The following is a 25,654-nucleotide window of genomic DNA, read 5'->3' as shown; positions in this document are numbered from 1 at the left end:
CCAGGCAGAAGAGCGCCCTAGAGGTCACACGCTGGCGTTGCACCCGGCGAAGCGGGAAAGGAGAAGGCTATCCTGTTTGAGAGCGAACGTCGCTCTCCTTCAGCCTCTCACTGTGGCGAGGTCCCTCAGCAACAGATTTCAAGACCAACACAGACTCAGGTTGCTAAGTTTAAATACTGCTTTAGTCATTTACGCTATACTTTGGGGTAACTTCTTTAATGTCTGTGCTTTAATTTTCCTCTTGACCTCCGAGTATTGTGGAGGCATTAAACAACGACGTTTGTAAAGTACCTGGCTTATTAGATACACAGGGAGTAGTGGCTTGTTTTATAGAGTGAGGGTAAATAGGAGTTGTTCATTAATTTGATGTTAACGACGGAGGGGGAGGTAAATTGTTTCCATTTTTGAGCTCGCTGCTAAGGAGTGGTACTGTCTTCAGATACAGGGAAGTCAGGGAAAACAGGTTTTGAAAGAAATGAATTCCGGAGATGAGGAACAGAAGAGAGCAATTAGGAGACAATTGTAGAATTTAGAAAAAAAAAAAAAGAAGCCTGACCCTTCTGTGAAAAGGCAACCTACAGAATGGGAGAAGATACTTGTAAGTCGTGTATCTAATAAGGGGTTAAACGACTGAGCGACTGATCTGATCTGATCTGATACAGAATATATAAAGGACTAAAACTTGGTCCAGAGGTTAGAATTGGAGGTCCAGAAGTTGGGATGCAGAGCTTTTTCACTGTGGGAGCCCAGGTTCAATCCCTGGTGGGAGAACTAAGATACTGTAAGCTATGTGGTGTTTTCAAAAAAGAATAGAAAAAAACTAAAACTCAGGACAAAACCTGATTCTTTGAATAGACAATGTACTTGAATGGATATCTCTCCAAAGAAGTTCTACAAATGGTCAACAAGCACAGGAAAAGATGTTCAGCATTATTAGGCCCTGAGGAAATGCAAATGAGAACTGTGAAATATCCCTTCATACCTGTTAGAATGGTTATTATCATGAAAAAGGGGGGAAAAAAGTGTTGGTGAGGATGTGGAGAAAATGGAAATATTAAAATGGTGTAACTACAATTGAAAACAGTATGGCAGTACCCCAGAAAGTTAAAAATGGAATGGTCAAATGACCCAGCAATTCCAGTTCTGGGTGTATACACACAAGAATACACACAAGCAGGGTCTCAGATAGTTGTACTCCATATTCGTAGCAACGTTATTCATGATTCCTGAAAGGTGGAAGCAACCCCGTCGACAGATGAATGCATAAATAAGATGTACATACAATGGAATATTATTCAGCCTTAAAAAAATCTGACACATAACCACTTGTGAGGAAATAGTGTATGATTCCACTTATAGGAGTTACCTATAGGGGTCAAATTCAGAGATGGAAAGTTAAATGATGGTTGATGGGGGCATAGGGGTGGTGGAAATGGGGAGTTGTTGTTTAACACCATAAGTTTCAGTTTTGCAAGATGAAAAGAGTACTGGAGATTGGGTGCACAACAGAGTGAATGTACTTGACACTACTGAACTGCACACGTTAAAATGGTTAAGATGAGAATTTTATGTGATTTCACTACAATTTAAAGGTTATGATGAGAATGGATGGAAGAGGTGTGAGAAAAAATTATTAATATTAAGAAAATGGAGTCAGGTTATCTTGAACCTTGGAGACTGTTTTAACAGTGGTTACATTAATAAAGAGCCTCTTGATGAAAGTGAAAGAAGAGAGTGAAAAAGTTGGCTTAAAGCTCAACATTCAGAAAACTAAGATCATGGCATCTGGTCCCATCACTTCATGGCAAATAGATGGGGAAACAGTGTCAGAGTTTATTTTGGGGGGCTCCAAAATCACTGCAGATGAAAGACACTTGCTCCTTGGAAGAAAAGTTACGACCAACCTGGGACAGCATATTAAAAAGCAGAGACATTACTTTGCCAACAAAGGTCTGTCTAGTCAAGGTTATGGTTTTTCCAGTGATCATGTATGGATGTGAGAGTTGGCGGATAAATAAAGCTGAGCGCTGAAGAATTGATGCTTTAGAACTGTGATGTTGGAGAAGATTCTTGAGAGTCCCTTGGACTATAAGGAGATCCAACCAGTCCATCCTAAAAGAAAGCAATCCTGAATATTCATTGGAAGGACTGATGCTGAAGCTGAAACTCCAATACTTTGGCCACCTGATGCGAAGAACTGACTCATTGGAAAAGACCCTGATGCTGGGAAAGATTGAAGGAGGGAAGAGAAGGGGACAATAGAGGATGAGATGGTTGGATGGCATCACCGACGGGATGGACATGAGTTTGAGTAAGCTCCAAGAGTTGGTGATGGACAGGGAAGCCTGTGCAGTCCATGGGGTTGCAAAGTGTCAGACACGACTGAGCAACTGAACTGAACTGAAAATTAATAAAGAAAGGGGTCAATAAGAGTTTTAGTGGGAAATTGATTAGCTTAGTTTTTGAAATACCAGTTTTGTCATGTAACATACACAGGTAAAAGTCAATGTATTTTAACAAATGAAAATTAATTCCTAGATAATAATTTGCTTATTTCTCGTTCTCTTTGCAGAAGAGTGGGTACATCAATTGCACAACCTAATCCAGATACTCTGGCAGCGGTAATGGGAGTGGGAGTTGGGGGGGGTGGGAGGGTCTATGAATTTTCACCCACTGTTTTCCTTTTGCTAATTCTTGCTTTTTACTTCAGTCCCAGAAGGAGTCATACAGCTGAAGTATAAATGTCTTCATGAACAATTTAGTCCCAGAGTCCTGTAATTGGGAATATCCTGAAAGAAAACTTAATGCAGCTAAAGCAGTGTAAAATGATTGTTGGCCTTGGATTAGGATCTAACACTGAAGAGGGGTTTCTTCTGCAAATGATAGGAGTGTTAAATGAGATACCACTGGTAAACTAGTAACAGCACAATAAACATTAGCTTCTATTATTTCTGGAGAAGGAAAAGGCTACCCACTCCACTATTCTGGCCTGGAGAATTCCATGGACTGTATAGTCAATGGGGTTGCAAAGAGTCAGACATGACTAAGCAACTTTTACTTTCACTTTCTATTATTATTTACGTAAACATAATTGCATTAGAGTGTATGTACAGAATTCTCTGTAAACGTGTAGGCTGTAACAGTTATTCTCAATACTAATTTGTACACATCTTTTCACTTTTTATACAAGTAGAGCTACTACAAAAATGAACGGTTACATTCAGACTAATAAAGTAGTAGTAACTTAAAAGGAAAAGAATATAGTAAGAGCTGCTTTAGAAAATCATGTTCTATGTATTTCACTGGAAGTGGAAATTAATCCTTTTTTTTTTTAAACCAGGAAACTGATAATTCTAGGAACCTTTCATTCGTGAATTTTGGTCCCCAGCCGGATGTTAGTCAGTAGAGGACCTAGGCAGCCGCACACGTTGGCTGAGGGGAGTGGGGGTGGGATTGGCCTACGCACCACGAAGGAGTCATCCCGGAAGTAGTTATTGGCCGTCTCCATGCGCCGGTTCCTGGACCTCGTAGAGCCAAGGCGCGAGGCTCGGACAGAGAGGTAGAGCTGGAGGGACTCTAAGCGCCCTCCTCCTGGGACGCGAGCCGCTGCGCCCGCGGGGCTGGCTCCGGCGTCATCATGCTGCTCCTGCCAAGCGCTGCAGACGGCCAGGGCACCGCCATCACCCACGCTCTGACCTCTGGTACGTGCCCACTGAGCCCCGGCTCCGTCTAGCCTCAGCCGCCCCTCTCCCGGTCTCCACCTTGGCGACTCCGTAACCTCTCTATCCTTGCCCGTGGCAACTAGCCTATCGAGTGCGGAGCTGCGACGTCACGAGTGTCTTTTTGCTCCCTGTTACACAGAAGTCCTTTCCCAGACTGGAAGGAAGGAGGGAGGGGGGCGTCTTCCTTCAGCCCCCGCAATTTCTTCCTCGTGTCGCTGCTGCTGACTCATGGATCAGGCGGAGCAGTTCGGAACCGAACCCTTCAGTACCCTAAAAAGGTTCTTAAAAGCATCTCCTTGCCTAAGGCAAGAAACTGCCCGCAGCGAGCTCCCCACGTGCCTGATCCCCTACAAAGCTTTGCTGCCGGCGCTCACTTAAACACCTCTCTCCCTCTGTACGTTTGCTCCGGATTTTGTTTTTTAGATGTCCCAACCCAAACAGTGCTCCTTATATTCGATAAGAAAAGGTGTGGTGATAAGACCCGTGTAGACAGACTCTTAAAGGCAGTCATTAAGTGAAACGTCCTATGTCAATCAACTGTCTTCAGTTTTTGGTTTTAAGGGAAAGTTCCCCTGCTGCTGCAGCTTCTTAAATTTATAGCCCAGGACAGTCATGGTATTGTAAATTTAGAGTCTCTAGTTTCAATGATTTCATTGATTATCAGAACCACGTATACAGACGCTTGTATGTGATTTCAGACATATTTCGCAGTACATGTGTTCCTGCTTACAGAGGTTTCTCTGTAATCTCGCAAATAGAAAGGCTTGAAAGCCACACCTGCACTACACACACAGGTCGTACTTCTTAAACATAGTGGTTTGGAATCTTCTCCTGTGCATGGTAGAAGAAACCTCAATTTTCCTACCCAAGTAAAACATGAAAAGTGGAACTAGTTTTACAAAATTGTGGCCATTCGGTACAAAGAAAGACTTAAATCTGAGTTATTAGACAATACAGCTTTTTGCTTTCATTTGAAATATAAAATTAAAATCAAGATGCTTACTTTTTTCCTGACCCAAATTACCTTTCTTTAATTGTTAATGTACAAAGGTATAGTGACTTACTGCACTTCCCAGGAATAATGATAAAGACTTACTTTTATTCAACAGTTTGGGGCTTCCCTGGTGACTCAGATGATAAAGGGTCTGCCTGCAATGCAGGAGACCTGGGTTTGATCCCTGGGTCTGAAAAATCCCCTGGAGAAGGAAATGGCAACCCACTCCAGTACTCTTTGCCTGGAAAATTCATGGATGTAGGAGTCTGGTAGGCCACAGTCCATGGGGTGGCAAAGAGTCAGGCATGACTGACTTCACTTTTCTTTCTTTCTTTCTTTGATTTTCAAAGTGCTTTCATAGTTTGTCATCCAGTTTTACAAGGAAGCAGATAAGTATTCCCATTTTACAGTTGAAGGCATCTCTGACTCATTTCACATAGCTACTAATAGTCAGACCCACGCTGAAATTCAGAGCTTTTGATTTCAGAGCTGTTCCACTAAAGCACAGTTTCATTAGTAAATTCCTGTTAGCTGCTTGAAAATTGTCTTTCAGAAAAAATCATTGCTAATGAATTCTTAAAATGTTTGAAAGCTATCTAAATTCAGTTTTTAATAATTAAAATATTTTGAGTTATTTTCAGAAGATTTTTTTGATGAGGCTAGCTTTTTATGAGTTTATAATTATTTGTTGCTTTATTACAGTTATTAGTCTAAAAAAGTGGAGAAGGCAATGGCACCCCACTCCAGTACTCTTGCCTGGGAAATCCCATGTATGGAGGAGCCTGGTGGGCTGCAGTCCATGGGGTCACGAAGAGTCGGACACGACTGAGCGACTTCACTTTCACTTTTCACTTTCATGCATTGGAGAAGGAAATGGCAACCCACTCCAGTGTTCTTGCCTGGAGAATCCCAGAGACGGGGGAGCCTGTTGGGCTACCGTCTATGGGGTTGCACAGAGTCAGAAACAACTGAAGCAACTTAGCAGCAGCAGCAGTGTAAAAAAGAAGGCAGTTAGAAACATCTCTCCCTGTCCCTCATCTTCCTCTCATTTCCTCAGAAAAGTATCGATTTATTGACATTGCTGAATAATTGGATAATTATCAGATAATTGGAAGATGTTGATTAACTGTGTAAATACTAGGAAATGATTATTTATTGCTTATCCTCATGTTAACTGGATTACTGCAGTTAGCTTCTCAGTTGATGGTTTTAAAATTATATACTTATGCTGTCATTGGTTTGATATTATTTATTGCCTTGGAACAGATTTATTCTGTGCAATACACTGAAGCCTCTCTTAACACTTTCACTCACAGCCTCAACACTCTGTCAAGTTGAACCTGTGGGAAGATGGTTTGAAGCTTTTGTTAAGAGGAGAAACAGAAATGCTTCTGCCTCTTTTCAGGAACTGGAGGATAAGAAAGAGTTATCAGAGGAATCGGAAGATGAAGAATTGCAGTTAGAAGAGTTTCCCATGCTGAAAACACTTGATCCCAAAGACTGGAAGGTATTTAATATCTGACTCTTGTTCAGTCAGATGCAGTTTTCCATTATTAAACCACGTTTTAAAATGATTCAACAAAATAATCATAATTTAGCACCTGTTTATGGTCAAATCCTGAGTGGGACAGCACTAGCCATAGAATACTATCTCTACTGGAGAAATCCAGAAAGATTTCACAGAAAAGGTACTGTCTGAGTGGTCTTAAACGGTGAGGTGACAGTCTTTGAAGCAAGAGGGAGAAGAGGGAGAAAAGGTGTTCTGGGCAGAAGGAACAGATATGCAAAGACACAAAGGAGTAACAGAATGTGTGCTGCCTCTTCAGGGCCTGGTGAAGGGTAGAGTAGCACATGAAAGGGTGGTGGCGAGAAATCAGGCTGAAAACAGAATCTGAACTCTGGAGTGTCCTTTTTATGCCATACCAAGGAAGGAATTTAAATTTGTTTTCAGGATAGTAAGACATCATCAGAAGTTTCTGAGCTAATTTCAGAAAAGTAATTTCTGGTAGTACAGAAATTTGCTTGAAAAGGGAGAGCAGGACGAGAGGGGAAGGGAACAGTTTGCTGTTATAGGGCTAGTGTACAAGTGAATGCTTGATGCTTGAACTAAATTTGTAGCCAAGTTTTGAGACAGAGGAGAAAGATTTGCTTTTGGGGGAGGTAGACTTGACGAGTCTTGGAGACCTTGGTTGCGCTGCCCAAGAGAAGGGGACGTATTTGGAAGACCCCGATCACCCCAGCTTGAGTCACCTGTTAGACCGTGCTGTTGGTCACCAGCACAGCATTGCAGGAAAGGAACTTTGTGGGGGGCGTGATGTTGTGTTGCTCTGCATCTGGAACTCAGACATCTGTGCTAGAGTGAACTAGGGAGTCATGAGCATTTACAGGGCAATTACTATCCTCCAACCCTGGCATCGGATCAGATCAGCTTGGATCAAGGTATAGAGAGAGACAGAAAGAAATCCCAGGACTGAGCTTTGTAGGGCATTCAGAAGCCAGTCAGAATAACTGGAAAAGCTACTGAAAGATGGGAGAAAAACAGTGGATTCACAGAAACTAAAGCAAAATAGTGTTTCAAGAAAAGAGTCACCTGTGCTGCCAGTGAAAGTTGAAGTCAAGTAAAGGAAGTTGGTTGATCTTGTATTTGGCAGTTGGAAATTGATTCTGAAGAGAGCAGCTTCATAACCCCATGGCTGAGAATGGACAGAGTAGAACTAGATTGGAGTGATTTGAAAAGTAAATTCTAGAGGATGTAAAGCTAAAGGAGGACAGCTATTTCAAGAAGTAATTTTGATGGGAAGCAAAGAAATGAAAGCAAGGTCTGAATGAAGAGTGATAACAGAGCATGTTCTAATACTGATGAAAATAATTCAGTTGAAATTTAGAAGACAGCTGAAAGATGCTAGCATTTGAGAGACGTAGAGAAGATGGTATTTAGAACCAAGAAGAGGAATGGAGTAATTTGTCTTAGTAGGACAGGTTTTCTCAGTGGTGAGGGAAAGGGAAAAGATACATGGATGCAGGACAAGGGCAAAAAGATGCAGGAATTTGAGTATGGTAATTTACATAGTTTTCCTTAAGCAGGAAACAAGGCCATTGATGAGAGGGTGGAGCAGGGTCTATGAAGCTTAAGGAAAGACTAGAGGACCAAGGTATGTAATAATAGTTGGAGAGAGTGGAATGAAGTGTGAGTGCCAGGCATAATAAAGGAATCCATCATTGGGAGTTTGCAGTCCTGAATTTAAAGGAAAACCAGTTGATCCTATTTGATTTTTTTTCTCCCATGTTTTACACCTTCAACTCCCCTTTCTTCCCACTCATTCTCTGATACTAGATACACCCTTTGAGTTCTGTTAGGAGCCTTCGCTCAAGTGCTGCCTCAACCTCTAAATTTGCAAGGAAAATGAAAGCAGGTGCTTCATTTTGTTGAGAAACCCCAGTTTCTCAAAATGTTCATGCAACCTTCTTTGCTCCACATGGTTCCTATCCTGTCATTGACACTGGCCCAACCTACTTGGGCTTCTGTAATGCTCTCCTCAGTTCTGAAATCTTTCTGGCTATACCTTGATTTAAGGATAGCCATAGGATATTAATTTGTATTAATAGAAAAAGAATTATTTGGTCAAGTAATTTCAAAAAATACTAGACTCTCTAAGTTTCTGTCTGCTTGTTTTTGTTTTGGGTTTTTTGGTTTTGTTTTGTTTTTTTAACTGCAAGGCTTCTCAAAGCCTTTGTTTGCTTTCTGTGTATACAAATTAACAAGAACGCTATATATACAGTGGTCCGTGTTTTCTAAACTTCTGTGACCTCAGGAGTCATGTGGAATATCTCGCTAGACTTCTATTACGAGAGTCTCATTTTAGGAAACATTGTATTCGGATAGCAACACAAGGGATAGGATATATGGCTTCATTTTAAATTTGACTCCCTTTTGTGTCTTTATCAGAACCAAGATCATTATGCAGTACTTGGACTTGGCCATGTAAGGTACAAAGCTACACAGAGACAGATTAAAGCAGCTCGTAAGTACTTGGTTATTTTGAAATAATCAAATATCTGCTATAGGAAATGTTATCCTATTGAAAAAGTACTGCATGATTACAGTTTTCTAGGCATAACTCTGGATTTAATGTAAGTTATGTAGTGTACCAGTATATAACCACAGTCTCCTTACCTTCAAAATAAAAAATAAGTAATAAGTCTCCTGAATGGATATTCTCATTAGGGTCAAGAAATCGGGTGAGTGTATTTGTGACAGAATAAACAACATTCTCCTAATGGCACACTTTAAAAAAAAATAGTATTTCACCTCCCTTTGGAAGTTCGGCCAGTTGTGCTTAGTGGAAGTTGCCTTGATAACTTCAGTTTGTCGGTGCTCTTTTGTGATCTTAGGTCACATCTCTGTAGATACCATCTTATCTCTTCTGTCCAAGAAAGAGGTATCTGATACTTCATTGTTCTTTTTATTGACAAGGTTAAAAATTGGTGGGGTGCAGGTACGGGGGCAGAAATCGTTGGCTAACCAGTCTTCATCAGCTTAAGCGTCACTGTCCACTTAGTGCTCTAAACTGTACTGTCCTCTGACGTCTTGTGGATGTAATTTCTTACACACCGTTTGATCACCTAATTAGTAAAGCTTCATGAAAGAGGTGAAGGTGATCAGTTTTCTCTTTTATCTTAGAACAGTGTTTTGCCTTCTACTCTAGAGAATGGATATTGAGATCAGAGGAGGTAAAATTGTGGCCATATGAAAAAGGAGCAGGGAATCAGGGTCAGTCAAGAAGAGAAAGTATTGTACTTGGAGAAAGATGACTGAATGAGACCTACCTCATGTTGAAAAATACTGGTTGAGCCTGAGTATGGTAAATGAGGCTTCCCAGGTGATGCAGTGGTAAAGAATCCACCTTCGAATGCAGGAGACGTGGGTTCAACCCCTGGGTCGGGAAGATCCCCTGAAGCAGGAAATGACAACCCACTCGTTTTATTGCCTGGAAAATTCCATGGACAGAGACACCTTGTGGACTATAGTCCGGGGGGTGCACGAAGAGTCAGATATGACTGAGCACAAAGCACACACAACTATGATAAATAAACTCAAAAGTTTCCCATTATTGCTTGTATTTAGGAAAGTCACAGGAAGTATCTTCTTCATTTTGTTAGTTGAAGGAATTTAAGACCTATTATTGGATTTCTTTAAAGGCTGGCATGATTTTAGAATAAGCATATGTTAATGCATATGAATAATCATTGCAATATACATAAATGCTAGGAAAATTCATTTGCTCTGGAAAAGTATTTGCAAAGTCTTACTCTGAAAGAATAGCATACAAATACTATAAATGTGTTGACACATACAAATTTGTGAAAGAACTATGAAAGTAGTTTTATGTTTTAAGATGAGGGAATTGTTTCTCTAAAGATAGAAACATATGCAACAATTATAAAAGAAACATTCGTTTGCTTCTGTTAAGTCCATTCATTTTATTGGGATAATAGAAATTAATTTTTGAATATTCTGTTGCCAAAAGTTTCGTACCCCCAATGTACAGATTATTAGCATTATGTGGATTCACAGTTAACTCTCTGCCTCCTTGTTGTGTATTCTCAGTATTTATTCAGAAGACTGATATTCTTTTTCCTCTGTCACTGTAAAATAGATGGCTGCTACTTACTGCTCCCTGGAATCTAGTCCAAAAGTAAAAATGCAAAGTTACTTGTTTGCAAGTTTGTAATTATTAGCATGAAGTGAAGTGAAATCTCTCAGTTGTGTCCGACTCTTTGCGACCCCATGGACTATAGCCTCTCAGGCTCCTCCATCCATGGGATTTTCTAGGCAAGAGTGCTGGAGTGGATTGCCATTTCCTTCTCCAGGGGATCTTCCCAACCCAGGAATCGAACCCAGGTCTCCCACATTGCAGGCATACACTTTACAATCTGAGCCACCAGGGAAGCCCATTATTAGCATAGACAAACCCAGTAATATGAGTCTGATTACATTTGAGACCCTTCTAGTTCTTGAGTCCTATTACCAACACATAAAGGAGGTTGTAGGCTTTTTTTACATTTTATTTAATTTTTTTAATTAAAGTATAGTTAATGTATAATATTATATAAATTACAGGTGTCCAGTATAGTGATTCACAATTTTTAAAAGTTATACTCCATTTATAGTTACTGTGCTGCTGCTGAGTCGCTTCAGTCGTGTCCGACTCTGTGCGACCACATAGACGGCAGCCCACCAGGCTCCCCCGTCCCTGGGATTCTCCAGGCAAGAACACTGGAGTGGGTTGCCATTTCCTTCTCCAATGCAGGAAAGTGAAAAGTGAAAGTGAAGTCGCTCAGTTGTGTCCGACTCTTCGTGACCCCATGGACTGCAGCCTACCAGGCTTCTCCCTCCATGGGCTTCCCCAGGCAAGAGTACTGGAGTGGGGTGCCATTGCCTTCTCCATATAGTTACTGTAAAATATAGATTATATTCCCTGCGATGTATAGTATATCCTTATAGCATATTTTGTACTTAATAGTTTGTTGACAGTTTTAATTTTTTAAACTTTTTGAATGGCTATGATGAAAATTAGGGATTCATTCACGAGTAGATAAAGTAAGTGGTCTTTTTTTTTCCTTTTCTGCATTATCTGAAAAGAATAAATTGCTAGGAAAGTTGAATGATGGATTAAGAGACAGTACGCATACTAAAAGTATTTCCATTTTTTTCTTGAAGAAAAATCGCCACACTGGCAAATGATGCATGTAGGTTTGATAGTCTCTGCTTGGAAATTAAAGTCTTTGATTTGAATTTTCTAAATTTAATAATTTTAGCTTAAAATACTTCTCATGGGGGACTTCCTGGGTGGTCCAGTGGCTAGAACTCTGTGCTCCAGTGAAGGAGACCTGGGTTCAATCCCTGGTCAGGGAGCTGGATCTGATATGCACAACTGAAGATCTCATAGGCCACAACTAAGGCCCATTGCAACCAAATAAATATAAATAAATATTTGAAAAGTAATTCTCGTATTTTAAGCTGAAAACTGTTTCATAAAATGCCTCTTAAAATTAGAAATAATAGAGACTTTTTGTAATAATCTATAATGGAAAACAGTCGGGGAAAATATATATATATATATCTGAATCACTTTGCTATAAACTGAAACTAACACAATATTGTAAATCAGCTGTACTTCTATATAAAAAAATCATAGATGCTTTTTCTGATAATAGCAATATGAATGTACAATAAAAGCCCATTTAGTAATGTACCTTCAAAACCCCAGAAACTGTCTTTGGTGAGGAAGGGAGGAGAGAGAAGTCTGAAATTACAATAAACATGCACAACAGCTGCTCAAAAATTACCCTTGCCTCTTTCAAACTGAAAGATGTTCTTTGGCCTCCATTATCTCATTTTTAATATTGGAGGACATCTTTTGCCTCCTTCAGCCCCACCTCTGGGCAGAGTATACTGTACATAAATGACTAGAGGTGACTAGGTGGAAACGTCAATGAAGGAAAAAACAGTGTAGCCTAAGAGCAGACTATTAGCAAGAAACAGGCATCGCCTATCTCAGACTTTATCATGAGGTTCGAAAGAAGACTTACTCCACCTTGTCAGTGCGATACGAAGATGTTGCATTGGGGTAAGGCGGGGGCGGCATAGGCACTGCAGAAAGAGACTCAAGAAAAAAATAGAATTGCCTGGAAACTCAAAACTGGAGAGCAGGGTTTAGAATTACAAAGGCTGACTACAATTAGAAAACAGTAAAGCAGACAGCCTAGAGGAATGTTCCCAAGATTCAGAAGGAAAGAATAAAAAGATGTCAGATTTCCCTAAAGAATGGGTCAAAATAAATGTAACAGAGGCAGTAATTGCAAATAAAGAAGAAAACTTACCTGATTTATAAAGAGCTGAGTTTGAGAATATTTGTAGGCATGTGTGTGTGCATGCGTGTGGTTAGTTGTGTCCAACTCTTTGTGACTCCTTGGACTGTAGCCTGCCAGCCTCCTCTGTCCATGGAATTTTCCAGGCAAGAATACTGGAGTGGGTTGCCATTAGGGTTTACTCCTCAGCACACACTTGCATTTCAAAGGAGAACAGTATGAGTTAGGCCGAGCTGCACAGCATCCGTTTTGCCAACCAGGGTGGAAGAGCCCCAAGCGGTGACTAGAGAAGCTATGGTTTTCCCCAAGCACTGGCCGTGGGAAAAGCCAGTTCTCCCTTCCTGCAGTGCCCAACAATGGTGGGGTCATCACATCTCTGAACTATCCTATACGATGTGATTGTTGTTTCTGGCTAGTAAGCTTCCAGGCCTAATAGTCAGACTCTTAGTTCCTGTGAGGTGCCTAATAACCTTCAGTAAATTTCCTTTTCTTCTTAAACCAGCTAGAAGGTGAAAATGTCTCCTCTTGAGTGTTAGTGGACAAACTGATAATACAGTTGTTGTTGTTTTTTAACTGTAGCTCAAAAAAACAAAAGTGTATTTATCAAAGTTTCTGAACCCTTACAAAAATCACTAAATATGCCATAAAAAGAAATATTGTACAGAAATATTTATAACAGCCTCATTCACAGTGTCCAAAAACTGGAAGCCACCCAAATGTTCACCAACAGGATGATGGATAAGCAAACTGCTTGTATTCATAAAATAGAGTAGTGTTTAGCAGTTTTTAAAAAATTGCTGATATACATAAGGGGGTGAATCTTAAAACATTATGTGAGATACAAAGACATACTGTATGATTCCATTTAGATGAACTTCCAAGAGCCTACAAACATAATCTCTCATGAGAGAAATCAGAAGGGTAGCCCCAAGTGGTGGGGGGTGGGACTTAACTGGAAAAGGGGGTAAAGGGGAACTCTGAGTGATGAAAACAATATGTATTTTCCTTTGAGTGGTTGTTAAACAACTGTATACAATTGTCACAACCTTTTGAACGGAGTACTTAAAATATGAACATTTTATTCTATGTAATAAAGTAGATCTGACTCAACAAACCAAAAAAAAAAAAAAAAAATGACTTGAGTGTTTGTATATATACACTTGGACCTGGACAGAAATAAAAATTGTATTAATAGATGTGAGAGCAAGATCACTGACTATCAGAACAGACGTTTGGCAGCTAGAGCCCTACCATCAGGAAGTTCATTGCCTGCAAAGCTATCATGTTACCTTCTCCCCGCCCCCCCCCCCCCATTTTTTTTTTTTTCCTGCACTGCAAGGCATGTAGCATCTTAGTCCTCTGATCAGGAATCGAACCCAGGTCCCTCGCAGTGGAAGCGTGGAATCTTAACCACTGGACGACCAGAGGATACATCTGTTACCTTTTCTAAAGGAGAGAAAAAATAAAACATTCAATTCAGATATTTAAAAGAATATCACTGAGGAAGATGGAGGGAAAAAAGTAGATAAAACAATATCTTAAAATGGATTTATAAGAAGAAAAAACATAGTAGAGTACAGAAGGAATAGAAAGTGTTATAGAAGATATTTTTAACTGAGGCCACAGTTAAATGCAGGGAATTTGAAATTTTTGATAAAATTGGCTTTTTTTTGGGAATTGAAAAAATTGAAAGAGTTACCCAGAATTATCTTCTGAAAATGTTTTAGGCCTAGGTGATTTCTTAAGTGAATTTTTTTTCAAATGCTTAAGGAATTGAAAATTCTCATGCTGAACATAAACTGTTTTAGGAACAATTCATTTCATGACCATTAATGTAATCCTAGTATGAAAACCTGGCATTGAAAGGCAACATTATGGAAAAGTCAGTGAAAAGTTCTTGGTTGCCAGGGGTTGAGGGATTGAGAAGAGATGAATAGGTAGAGCGCAGAGGATTTGGGGGCAGTGAAAATACTCTGTATATTATGGTGGATACGTGTTGTCATGCATTCATCCAAACCCACAGAATGTCCACCACCAGGAGTGAAAACCATGGCCTTTAGGTGATTATGATGTGTCAGTGTAGGGTCATCAGTTGTAGCAAATAGTGGGCATTCCCTGCTAGTCCAATGGTTAGGCCTCAGCACTTCCATAGCCAGGGTCTGGGTATGATATCTGGTTAGGGAACTGAGATCCCACAAGCCACATGGTGCAGCCAAATTTGAAGGAAAAAAAAAGCTAGATGAAAAAAAAATAACAAATGGACTGCTCTGGTGGGGGGAGTTGATAAGGAAGGGCGGAGGGCCTATAGATCTGTTAATCACCCTCTTAATTTTGTTGTGAATCTTAAAACTAATTAATTTTTAAAATGTGGCCAGAAAGGCTTTAAAAAAAAAAAAAACTACAAATATCATCCATGAATGTATTGAATAATACCAAAAACAGTTAATAGCAAAATGAATTCAACAATGTGTTAAAAGAATACTGCCAATGAATATTACTTTTAAGAAATATATTAACAAAGCTAAATCTGCTTATATTTTACATAATATTATCAATATATCAATGTGATATCCTAAGAAGATAGTGAAAGTACATTCAGTACAATTTAATATTCACTCCTTTTTGATAAATAGAACTTTAAAAAGAAATATAATTAATTCCCACATATTTCAGATTTCACTGCCAACAAACTTTTAACTGTGTGATATTCTCATAAAAACCCATGAGGGAGTCTGCCAATGACTTTTACGCTATTTGGGAGTTTGGGTCAGTGAATTAAGATATTAAAGGAGAGAGAACTATTAGAAAGAAAGAAATATATTATTTGTAGGTAATATGTGAAAGTGAAAGTTGCTCAGTCGTGTCCAACTCTTTGTGACCCCATGGACCATACAGTCCATGGACTTCTCTAGGCCAGAATACTGGAATGGGTAGCCTTTCCCTTCTCTAGGGGAGCTTCCCAACCCAGGGATCAAACCCAGGTCTCGTGCATTGCAGGCGGATTCTTTACCAGCTCAGTCAAAAGGGCAGCTGTAGGTAACAGGATCTACCTAAAAACTATAAGAGTTGAATTAAGTAGCCAAGTGCAAGAAAAATAAACAAAAATAATAGTTTCTGAAAGGTACCATCAAATATATTAGAAAGACAGAGTCATTTTAAAGATAATCCCATGACAAGAATAGGTAGCCAGAAACAGACCTTGGTAAAATTTACTGAGATAAAGGAAGCCTCACAAATTAGTAGAGAAGGGAAGGATTATTAGATAATGTTAAGACTTTGAAAATTAAATAAGCTTTTCAATTTTGACCATAGAAGATACTCAGATAGAAACATATCAAACTTCTGAAGAATGAAGGACCTCCTTTATAAGTACTGGAATACAATATAAAGGAAATGATCAGTAAATATGAATTAATGAACTGAATGTTTTTTAAAAACACAAGAATGGTCACAGCAGCTGGGGAAAGCATTAGCATCAAACGGACTAGGAGAGGCAGCATACAAGCACAGGCTCTGGAGTCAGGCTACCTGGATTGGAGCCTGATTTGGCCAGGACTTTGGACACGTTGAATAGAGGTAAAGTAAGTGGTTATTTAACCTCCTTGTGCCTTATTTCCTCATCTGTAAAATGGAGAAACTAATAGTACTTTTCTCAGAGAGTTACTGAAAAGATTAATTGATAAAGAGTGCTGGCACCTATTAAATGCTTAATGGATATTAACAGCTAGCCATTATTCACTGTAAAATGACTCACAAACTAAGAAGAAAAACTAAGATAGCTCTCTATTACTCCATAAGTAAGGGATGAAAGATAGAAACAACCACAAAAATTTTTTTGATCTTCAGCACCAGTGATAATGGTGTTTTAAACGATTGGATCCAGTGCTGTTGAGGTTTTGGTGAAAAGAATGTTAACATAGGGGTTGCAGTGGTGTAACTTTTAGAAAGAGATTTGTTCATACATTTCACTCACTGATATACTTCTCTAAGTATATACTGAGAAGAAAGAGTCATAAATATGAAAAAATAGTTCTGTACAAAATGATTCATATTGAAATATAGTAGTGAAGAATTGGAAACAATCTATAGTAAATACTCAGTAGTAGGGAAATAGTTGAATAAGTTATGATAAATCTACTTGAAATACTGTACTAAGTAGTTGTTAAAATTTTCTGAAGCGTTTGCACATGTCTGGAAAATGGAACTGCTGTAATGCTTAGTTGAAAAAAATCACAACTTAAATTGGTATGTATAATATGATTATACATTTTTAAAGGTATATGCTTAAGGGGGAAAAAGTCTGTGTGGAAGTACACCAAAATATTAATGGCAGTTGTCTTTTTGAGTGCTGGCACTTAGGCCAGTTCTTAGTTATTTCAGGGTTTCTCAGGTGGCCCAGTGGTAGTGATCTGCCTGCCAATGTGGGAGACACAAGAGACTTGGGTTTCTGGATCAGGAAGATCCCCTGGAGGAGGAAATGGCAACCCACTCTAATAACCTTGCTGGAAAATCCCATGGACAGAGGAGCCTGGCAGGGTGCGGTCCATGGGGTTGCACAGAGTTGGACATGACTGAGCGCACACACACACTAAAATTATTTCTCTGTAATTTCTTTTTAATAAGCATATGTTTTACTGTGGGAGAAAATATTTTTAAACTAATATTATGCTTTTAAAAATGGCTCTGTTTAACTGATCTTTTTTAATTTTGATGACTAAAAGGACAAGTTATCTAAATCTTTGTAGATAAAGCAATGGTTTTAAAACATCACCCGGACAAACGGAAAGCAGCTGGTGAACCAATAAAAGAAGGAGATAATGACTACTTCACTTGCATAACTAAAGGTAAGAAAGCGCGTTCAAGAGTTGGGAATTTTTGATAGTGAAGATTATTTATTAATTGTTTAGATTGGGTTTCCTATGTATACTGCAGTTCATTTATACCATAACATTTAAAAACATTTTTAGTTAACATCTGGTTATTTGTGGTCATCTCCCCCAGAGCCTCACTTTATAAAGTGAGGTTCTCCCAACCAACGGCATCAGCAATACCAGAAATGCAGCTTGTCAGAAATGCAGAAGCTTTGGCCCTGCCCCAGACCTACTGAATCTGAATCTGCATTTTTAACAAGATCAGCAGGTGATTCTTATGAGAAGCTTATCCTGGAGTTACTTCATACAAGTGCTGTGTTTAAGGTTGAGACTACTAAGATCTTTTTCAGTTTCAGACACTTTATGGAATTAAATTGTTCCTCAGATATTTTGCTTATTTAAATCAAGAAGTTGATTCTATCCTAGTCAAGGACCCACAGCTGTCAATGGCTATTTACATAGCCATATCCTCATAAGCAGATTAATTGAGGCAACCACCATTTCTAAATGTTTCCTTAAATGTGATTTTTAATTTTGATGCCAATTTTTTAAAAACTGTATACACACTTTTCAAACTTACTCTTCATTGGCTCACTCTTACACAGTGCTCAGGATGCCAAAGATCCTTTGATTTTTTTTTTTTTTTTAACAGCCTTGGGATCTAACAGTTAATTTTCTAGCTATTTCTTTTTCCTCAGTCATGCTTTCTTCAAGATTGAGTGTTTACTGTTCTGTCCTTTCTTTTCCAGAAGAGATACTTATAGAAGTTTTTAAGTCCAGTTGTAACCAGTAGTGCTCAAGCTATTACTGAAGTCCTCCCCTCCCCATAAGCACACACAACTTTTAAGTACAAAAAATTATTTTAAGGAAAAAAATGTAGTATTATGGTGATGTGACCTTTGATTTTTTTTTTCTTCAGCTTATGAAATGCTATCTGATCCAGTGAAAAGACGAGCATTTAACAGTGTAGACCCTACTTTTGATAACTCAGTTCCTTCTAAAAGTGAAGCAAAGGACAATTTCTTCGAAGTGTTTTCCCCAGTGTTTGAAAGGAATTCCAGGTGAGTTATGGCATCCCCTTGTGATCATAATGCTCTACTGGCTGGCTTCTTAATAGTTCCAAGTTTCTGGGTTTTTCCTCTGGTAATAGTTTGGTTCTCTTCTTCCTCCTCCTTTACAATATTGAGCTCCTCTGGTGAACTTACTATGATTGTTTATTTTATTCTCTAAACAGTTCTTCCTTCCTGTAGTTAAATTAACTCACAGGACATTTTTCTTTTAAATTTCCTTTGGGGGAAAGACTAGTGGTTGACTTTATGTAGTGTGATGCTGATACTTAGGTGACAGTGATTTCCCATTTTCTCCTTCCCCTTTGTTAACAGGCACACTACCAACATTTGGTCAGTGTTCATTGAGGAAAAACTTTTATTCTATTTTTGCACATCTGATTATCATAAGGTTCTCTGACAAAGGGTAAATTTATATTTAAGATTAAGTCATATGTAATTTATTTAATTAAAATCAGTTTCAAATTGTGTGAACCAGTAATCTACATTTCTTTGCTTCCATCTGCACTGGAAGGTTTCCTCAGAGCACATCTTAGCTGCATATTGGAGTCAGCTGGGGAGCTTGAACAGTTCCTAATGCCTGGGTTCCACCTGGAGAAACTAAGATTTTAATTTAAGTGGTTTGGAATGCCTGTAGGTTTTTTAATGCTCGCAGGCGATTTTGATGGGTAGCTAAGTTTGGGAGAAGGCAATGGCAACGCATTCCAGTACTCTTGCCTGTAAAAATCCCATGGATGGAGGAGCCTGGTGGGCTACAGTCCATGGGGTTGCTAAGAGTCAGACACAACTGAGCGACTTCACTTTCACTTTTCACTTTCATTAACTGGAGAAGGAAATGGCAACCCACTCACAGTGTTCTTGCCTAGAGAATCCCAGGGACGGGGGAGCCTGGTGGGCTGCCGTCTATGTGGTCGCACAGAGTCAGACACGACTGAAGCAACTTAGCAGCAGCAGCAGCAGCTAAGTTTGGGAAGCACTTTGATTAGTGGTTTGATACAGTCTACTGTTTCCTATACCCTTTCTCCTTACCTTTGTTTTGTGGTTTAAAAAAAAAAATTAAGGTTGTAAAAAAAAATTAGTGTATTCATGTGTGTGTGGAACAGTGCATCAAGTTGGAAAAACAGGTCAACAGCAGTCTCAGGATCCTTTCAGAGATGGTGGGTGAAGTGCTAAACTTACAAGTCTGATTCTTAAGGGGGAGGTGGTAGAGATGAGGAGGTGGAAATCTATTCCCTCCGAGGATTCACGTTTCTTAAAAGGCTCAGCCTGCAGGTCACTTCTGTACTGCCTGTACTGCAGGACTAAGTGAGCTTGAAACATGGTGCTAGAGTCTGTTTTTCCTGGCCATCCTGGCATCTTCCACAACCTTGTAATTTACAGAACTAAAGATAAGCTGAGAGTTAGAACACTGTTCCATTGTTTTCTTCTGCACCCCCATCCTCCCCTTGCCCTCCCTTTACTGCACCTGTATTGCTCATCACAGCACTCCTGATCCCTCTGCTCTATCTCTTAGTCATGGAGGACGTAGGGCAGGGAGATTGTAAGGGACTGATAAAAACTTTTTTAACAAATCAGTTGTTGAACGTTTGTACAAAATGTTTTTAGCTTTTCCTTTTTTCAATATTTCAGGTGGTCAAATAAAAAAAATGTCCCTAAACTTGGTGATATGAATTCATCATTTGAAGATGTAGATGCATTTTATTCTTTCTGGTGAGTGAATACATTGTTTCTCCAGTGCTTTCATTTTTTTAAGAAAAGCATTCAATAAGTACTTGATTGACTTTTATAAATTAATTGATGGGTGGGAAAATCACAGAACTTTCACTGAACAAAAGGAGGACTCTCTTAAATCAAAGTTTCCACAGAATGCTGTATTATCTCCTATGTAATATTTAGGCTATTATGATTGTTTTTTCAATCTCTTTCTATCAACCAGATTTCTAGATGTCAAGCACACTATAGCAATAAAAAAATGAAAAATAAGGAGTCGTTTGAATTCAGTAAAAAATAATTTTTCATTTATTTTTTAAAGTTATTTGAATATATGACAAAGGAAGACTGCAGTCTCTAACTGGTTCATTAATTTTAATACATATTACTCATTTTCTACTTTTATATTATGTGTGCTATATTTTCTCATTAAGGATCTGGTAAATATGAAAACAAAATCACTGTAAAACAGAAATGACAAATTTAGCTCTGTCAGTTGTAGTTGCTCTTACCTTCGGAGAATACAAACCAGGTAAAGTGACCATTACTAGATGACCTTAAAACTTGACAAATTAGTGGAGGTGAAGGCAGGGACAACTTGTACCAAGTCCCAGTCAAGCGTAAAACCTGATATTCAGAAGAGATAGCAGGAAGCTGTATTTTGATTTAAGGCTGATAAGTATTTTAGACTTCCATTCCGAATACAGCATCATTTTAAAAAGAAGAAGAAAAAGACTTGAGTACAGTGTGATTTCAGTATCAGAAAAGAGGGGAGGGATCTATTAAACTCCTCCACTTGTCATTAAAGTTTCTTAAAATTTAATGCTCCTAACTTAATTTTAAAAGGAAGATATTTTTCATTTTTTTAGGCTTGACTTTATTTTATTTTTATTTATATTAGGTATAATTTTGATTCTTGGAGAGAATTTTCTTATTTAGATGAAGAAGAAAAAGAAAAAGCAGAATGGTATGTATGTAAATCATTGATAAGACATTTATTTGGTTATTTGGTATTTGTGATGATATAAAAATGCACCATGTGTATTTTCTTTCACATTTTTCTGTGTATCCATTTTAAATAAGTTTTTTGATATTTTGAGATCCCATCTCACAAGTTAAGCTTAATAGTGCTAAATATGATTATGAAATTGTCAATAAAGCTCAAGTCAGCAAATTCTTTTTCTTCTGGTTGCTTAACTAGTTTTATTTATAAAGCATTACATTTTCCTTTTATACCATCTATAAGCAATAGTTTGTTTCCAATATTTCCTATTTAATAGCCGTGACGAAAGGAGATGGATTGAAAAGCAGAACAGAGCAACAAGGGCCCAAAGGAAAAAAGAAGAAATGAACAGAATAAGAACATTAGTTGGTAAGTGTAACAAATGAATTTTTAGAGTTCTTTAATTAAATGTTAGACATTCAAAAGATTTAACTTTTTTTTGGTAGATAATGCATATAGCTGTGACCCAAGGATAAAAAAATTTAAGGAAGAGGAAAAAGCCAAGAAAGAAGCAGAAAAGAAAGCAAAAGCAGACGCAAAACGAAAGGAGCAAGAGGCTAAAGAGAAAGTAAGATGACATTTGATAAAGTTGGACTTTAAATGTTCATAATATTGTCAATCTTCAGATCTGTTTTAAACACTGACTCTGTCAGTAGAGAACTAGGTGCTTCTATGAATGAGTTATGACACTTAGCACAGTTGACAGAAGGATCTTCTTTACCACCAGATTCTTACTGGGCAAAAATATGAAGTCATATAAATTTCTCAACACTACACTTATTTCTAATATGTCTGTTTTACATTTCTACAAATTTTTGTAGAACTTTACCATCTGCTTTTCCTTCAGTCTTTGATAAGTTGATGTTTACCTTTCTGTAATATAAGTTACTAAAAACTGTATTTTTTAGTAAGGTTATAGAGCATTTAAGAATTCTAATTTTATTACTAAATAATTTTATTAAAGCAAAGACAAGCTGAATTAGAAGCTGCTCGGTTAGCAAAGGAGAAAGAAGAAGAGGAAGTTAGACAACAAGCATTATTGGCAAAGAAGGAAAAAGATATCCAGAAAAAAGCCATTAAGAAAGAAAGGCAAAAACTTCGAAACTTATGCAAGGTAGGTTGACTGACTGAACAAGCACTTGACATACAAGTAAATCAGATTTCTGTTTAAACTTAAAAATATTTCTATACGATAAAAATATAATTAAACTACTCTCTGCATTTTATCTCAAAACATAAATGTTTTAAAATTCACTTTTTAAAAATTTCACACATGCATATTCAGTATGCAACTCTGATAGGGTCGTGTTTTGTTTGTTTGTTTTTTAAAATAACCATCTTGCGATTTTAAACCTTCAGAAAGAAAAAAGCTTATTATTTTAATACATGTCCCATATTCAGATCTTCTTGATTATCTTAACATCTTTTTATACTTGAATTGTTCAAATTAGGATGTAAATAAGAGCAACAGTGTCAGCTGTGTTTCTCCTGGTTGTGTCTGTCACAGGTCCCCTACCATCACTATCTCGCCCCCTTCCCCCAGTTGGAGATACCAGATCATTTATTCTAAGAATGCACCACAAATTGGTTTTGTCTGGTTGCTTCTTTAATAGTGTAAATTAATTTTTATCACAGAAAAAGTTATTTTAGAAGTTAAACATGGGTTGCTTTTAAGGATCTAAAAGCTTTCATTTTTGTCTAAATAAAGGGATATTATTTAGTTCAATGCTGGTAGTTTGTGTTCAAATAGATTTTACTAAAAATATTAACTAAAAAGGCCCAAAAGTTTTCAAATGTAGTTTTGTCCAAGAGACAGTCTTACGTTTTAAACTGGTAAAGTTAGAGGCCAGTATTATTTTATATCACACAGCATAAAATGGATAAATTAATGAAATTCCAAGCTAGAGATTGCCACACCATATACTACACCATTGTAGTTTAATTCAGCAAATATGTTCATGCTTACTATGTAGAGAAAACTCTTTCATGTAACTGTCCAGAGGCTCCAGACACTAGAATATGTATTCTAATATATGGCATCTTAAATCTTCACTTAATAAAATTGAAATTAAAACTGCCCCATCACTAGGCTTTGAAAGGCATTTAATAAAAATACAATCTGTCTCTTCAGACTTTTGACAAGTGGAAAATCTAAATAGAAAAAATGAAATATTTTCCTCAGATTTCACCTAAAAAATTATATTGAGAAGAATGCAGTGTATTATAGTTACTGAGAGCATGGACTCAGGGCTAGCAGCTTAGATTTGAAGTCATTCTCTACTTCCTATGTCCTGGCTGTGGTTCTCAGGAGGTTCCCTCAACCTATTTGTGTCTCAATTTCCTCACTTTTACAGTAACTGAAATAATACCTAGAAAGAGTTATGAAGATGAGAGGAGATCATTCACATGTAGCACTTGTTAGATTTGGCATAAGGAGAACTGAATCAAAAACTTTAAAAGTTAGTTAGAAAATAGAAAATTTTAAAAGTTCTTAGAGATGGTACATAAAAGAGGGTTAAAGTTCTAGCCTTTGGTAACTTTATATTATTGCTCCTTTGCAGCGTAAGTTCTTTTATTCACTCATCAGATATCTGATAGGCACTAAGTATGTGCCAAGCAGTTACAACTGATGTTGTTGATATAATGAAAACACAGTCTTTGCTTTTAGGAATCCACTAGTTAATGATGGAGAATGAAAAGAAAACAGGCAATTGAAATAACTTAAACATGAGTACCAGGTTGAAAAAGTACCAAACAGGTGGTTAAGGAAGGATATTTGAATCTAGTGGGATTTAGTCAGGTGAAGCAGTGTGTATATGAGATTAGATGAGAGAGATCAAGGAGCACTGACACATCCATACAAGAGGTTTGATGAACCAGAAGTAGCTGAAGGAGAGGTTGGTTCTTAAAGGACATTGCTAGTCTAAATCTGATCCTGAGTCAGTTTTGCTCAGGATGCCAAGAGAACACAAGAGGCCAAGAGACAAAAGTCTTTTGCATAATCCAGGTGAGAGGATGGGCCTTAAACTGGTAGAGATGGTGGAAACAGACAAAGGTAGATGACATGAACCAACGTTTAGGAGGTAAGATCTCCTGTTGCCTGTTGGGTATCAATACTGATTATAAGTTGGAGGAAGTATAAGGGGTAATACATGTTCTGGTTTCTTGAGTGGAATATTAGATGGTGTATAATATTACTCAGTGAAATAGAAAGCAAAGGAAGAGGAAAGGGCTTAGGAAAAATTATTTCAGTTTCGGGCATGCTGAGATAAAGATACTCAGTAGGTGGTTTTGAGGTACAAGTCTGGCGTTTAGCAAGATCATCACAGAGTCATCCACATCTCAGTGGAGAGTAGATGAGACTCCCAGGGAGAAAGAATAAAGAAGTATAGAGATCAGACCCTGGCAATCACCAATACTTAAGGTATGGATAGAGGAGCACTGATGTTAATATAATAACACAGTCTTTGCTTTCAAGATCCACTAGTTAATGATGGAGAATGATAAGAAAACAGGCAATTGAAATACTTAAAGATGAGTACTAGGTTGAGAAAGTACCAAACAGGTGGTGTTAAGGAAGAAAGTGAAAGTGAAGTCGCTCAGTCGTGTCCGACTCTTTGCAACTCCATGGGCTATAGCCTACCAGGCTTCTCCGTCCATGGGATTTTCCAGGCAAGAATACTGGAGTGGGTTGCCATTTGAAGGGAGGGAACAAACAACAGGGAGGAAACAGTCCCGCCCATCAACAGAAAATTGGATTAAAAATTGACTGAGCATAGCCCCGCCCATCAGAACCAGACCCAGTTGTCTCCCCCTGCCCTGCCCCGAGTCAATCTCCTGTCAGAAAGCTTTCTTCATAAGCCTCTTATCCTTATTCACCAGAGGGAAGACAGAATAAAAACCATGATCACAGAAAATTAACCAAACTGATAACATGGACCATGGCCTTGTCTAACTCAGTGAAACTATGAGCCATGCCTTGTAGGGCCACCCAAGATGGACACGTCATAATGGAGAGTTCTAACAAAACGTGTTCCACTGGAGAAGGGAGTGGCAAACTACTTCAGTATTCTTGCCTTGAGAAGCCCATGAACGATATGAAAAGGCAAAAAGATACAACCCTGAAAGATGAACTCCCCAGGTCAGTAGGTGCCCAATATGCTACTGGAGAAGAGCAGAGAAATAACTCCAGAAAGAGTGAAGAGACAGAGCCAAAGTGAAAAAACACCACCCAGTTGTGGATGTGACTGATGTTGGAAGTAAAGTCCGATGCAGTAAAGAACAATATTGCATAGGAACCTGGAATGTTAGGTTCATGAATTAAGGTAGATTGAAAGTGGTCAAACAAGAGATGGCAAGAGTGAATGTCAACATTTTAGGAATCAGTGAACTAAATAAAATGGATGGGAATGGGT

The 25,654-nt window shown here is 38.2% G+C and overlaps 1 protein-coding gene across 6 annotated transcripts in view; it reads left to right on the top strand.

Moving 5' to 3' along the window:
- Positions 1-20: 20 nt before the first annotated feature.
- The window catches only part of DNAJC2 (DnaJ heat shock protein family (Hsp40) member C2), a 40,197-nt gene continuing 14,563 nt past the window's right edge, over positions 21-25,654 (top strand). For 2 of the 6 annotated variants that reach the window (XM_025291069.3, XM_006049851.4), the window contains exons 1-12: positions 21-159; positions 2,573-2,621; positions 2,711-3,701; positions 6,033-6,223; positions 8,663-8,738; positions 17,334-17,432; positions 18,379-18,520; positions 20,156-20,236; positions 21,138-21,203; positions 21,517-21,608; positions 21,686-21,807; positions 22,204-22,353. In XM_025291069.3, the coding sequence (XP_025146854.1) occupies positions 3,638-3,701; positions 6,033-6,223; positions 8,663-8,738; positions 17,334-17,432; positions 18,379-18,520; positions 20,156-20,236; positions 21,138-21,203; positions 21,517-21,608; positions 21,686-21,807; positions 22,204-22,353 (1,083 nt within the window). In that variant the 5' untranslated portion in view covers positions 21-159; positions 2,573-2,621; positions 2,711-3,637. Of the gene's footprint in view, positions 160-2,572; positions 2,622-2,710; positions 3,702-6,032; positions 6,224-8,662; positions 8,739-15,579; positions 16,165-17,333; positions 17,433-18,378; positions 18,521-20,155; positions 20,237-21,137; positions 21,204-21,516; positions 21,609-21,685; positions 21,808-22,203; positions 22,354-25,654 lie in introns of those variants that run through there. The other 4 variants (XM_006049852.3, XM_025291070.3, XM_006049854.3 and 1 more) reach the window with 4 other exon arrangements.

The sequence above is a fragment of the Bubalus bubalis genome, chromosome 8 (genome assembly GCF_019923935.1).
Source record: "Bubalus bubalis isolate 160015118507 breed Murrah chromosome 8, NDDB_SH_1, whole genome shotgun sequence".
Taxonomy (NCBI): Eukaryota; Metazoa; Chordata; class Mammalia; order Artiodactyla; family Bovidae; genus Bubalus; species Bubalus bubalis.
Note: the sequence above shows the minus strand (reverse complement) of the source record. Positions and strands in the feature narration are given on the sequence as shown.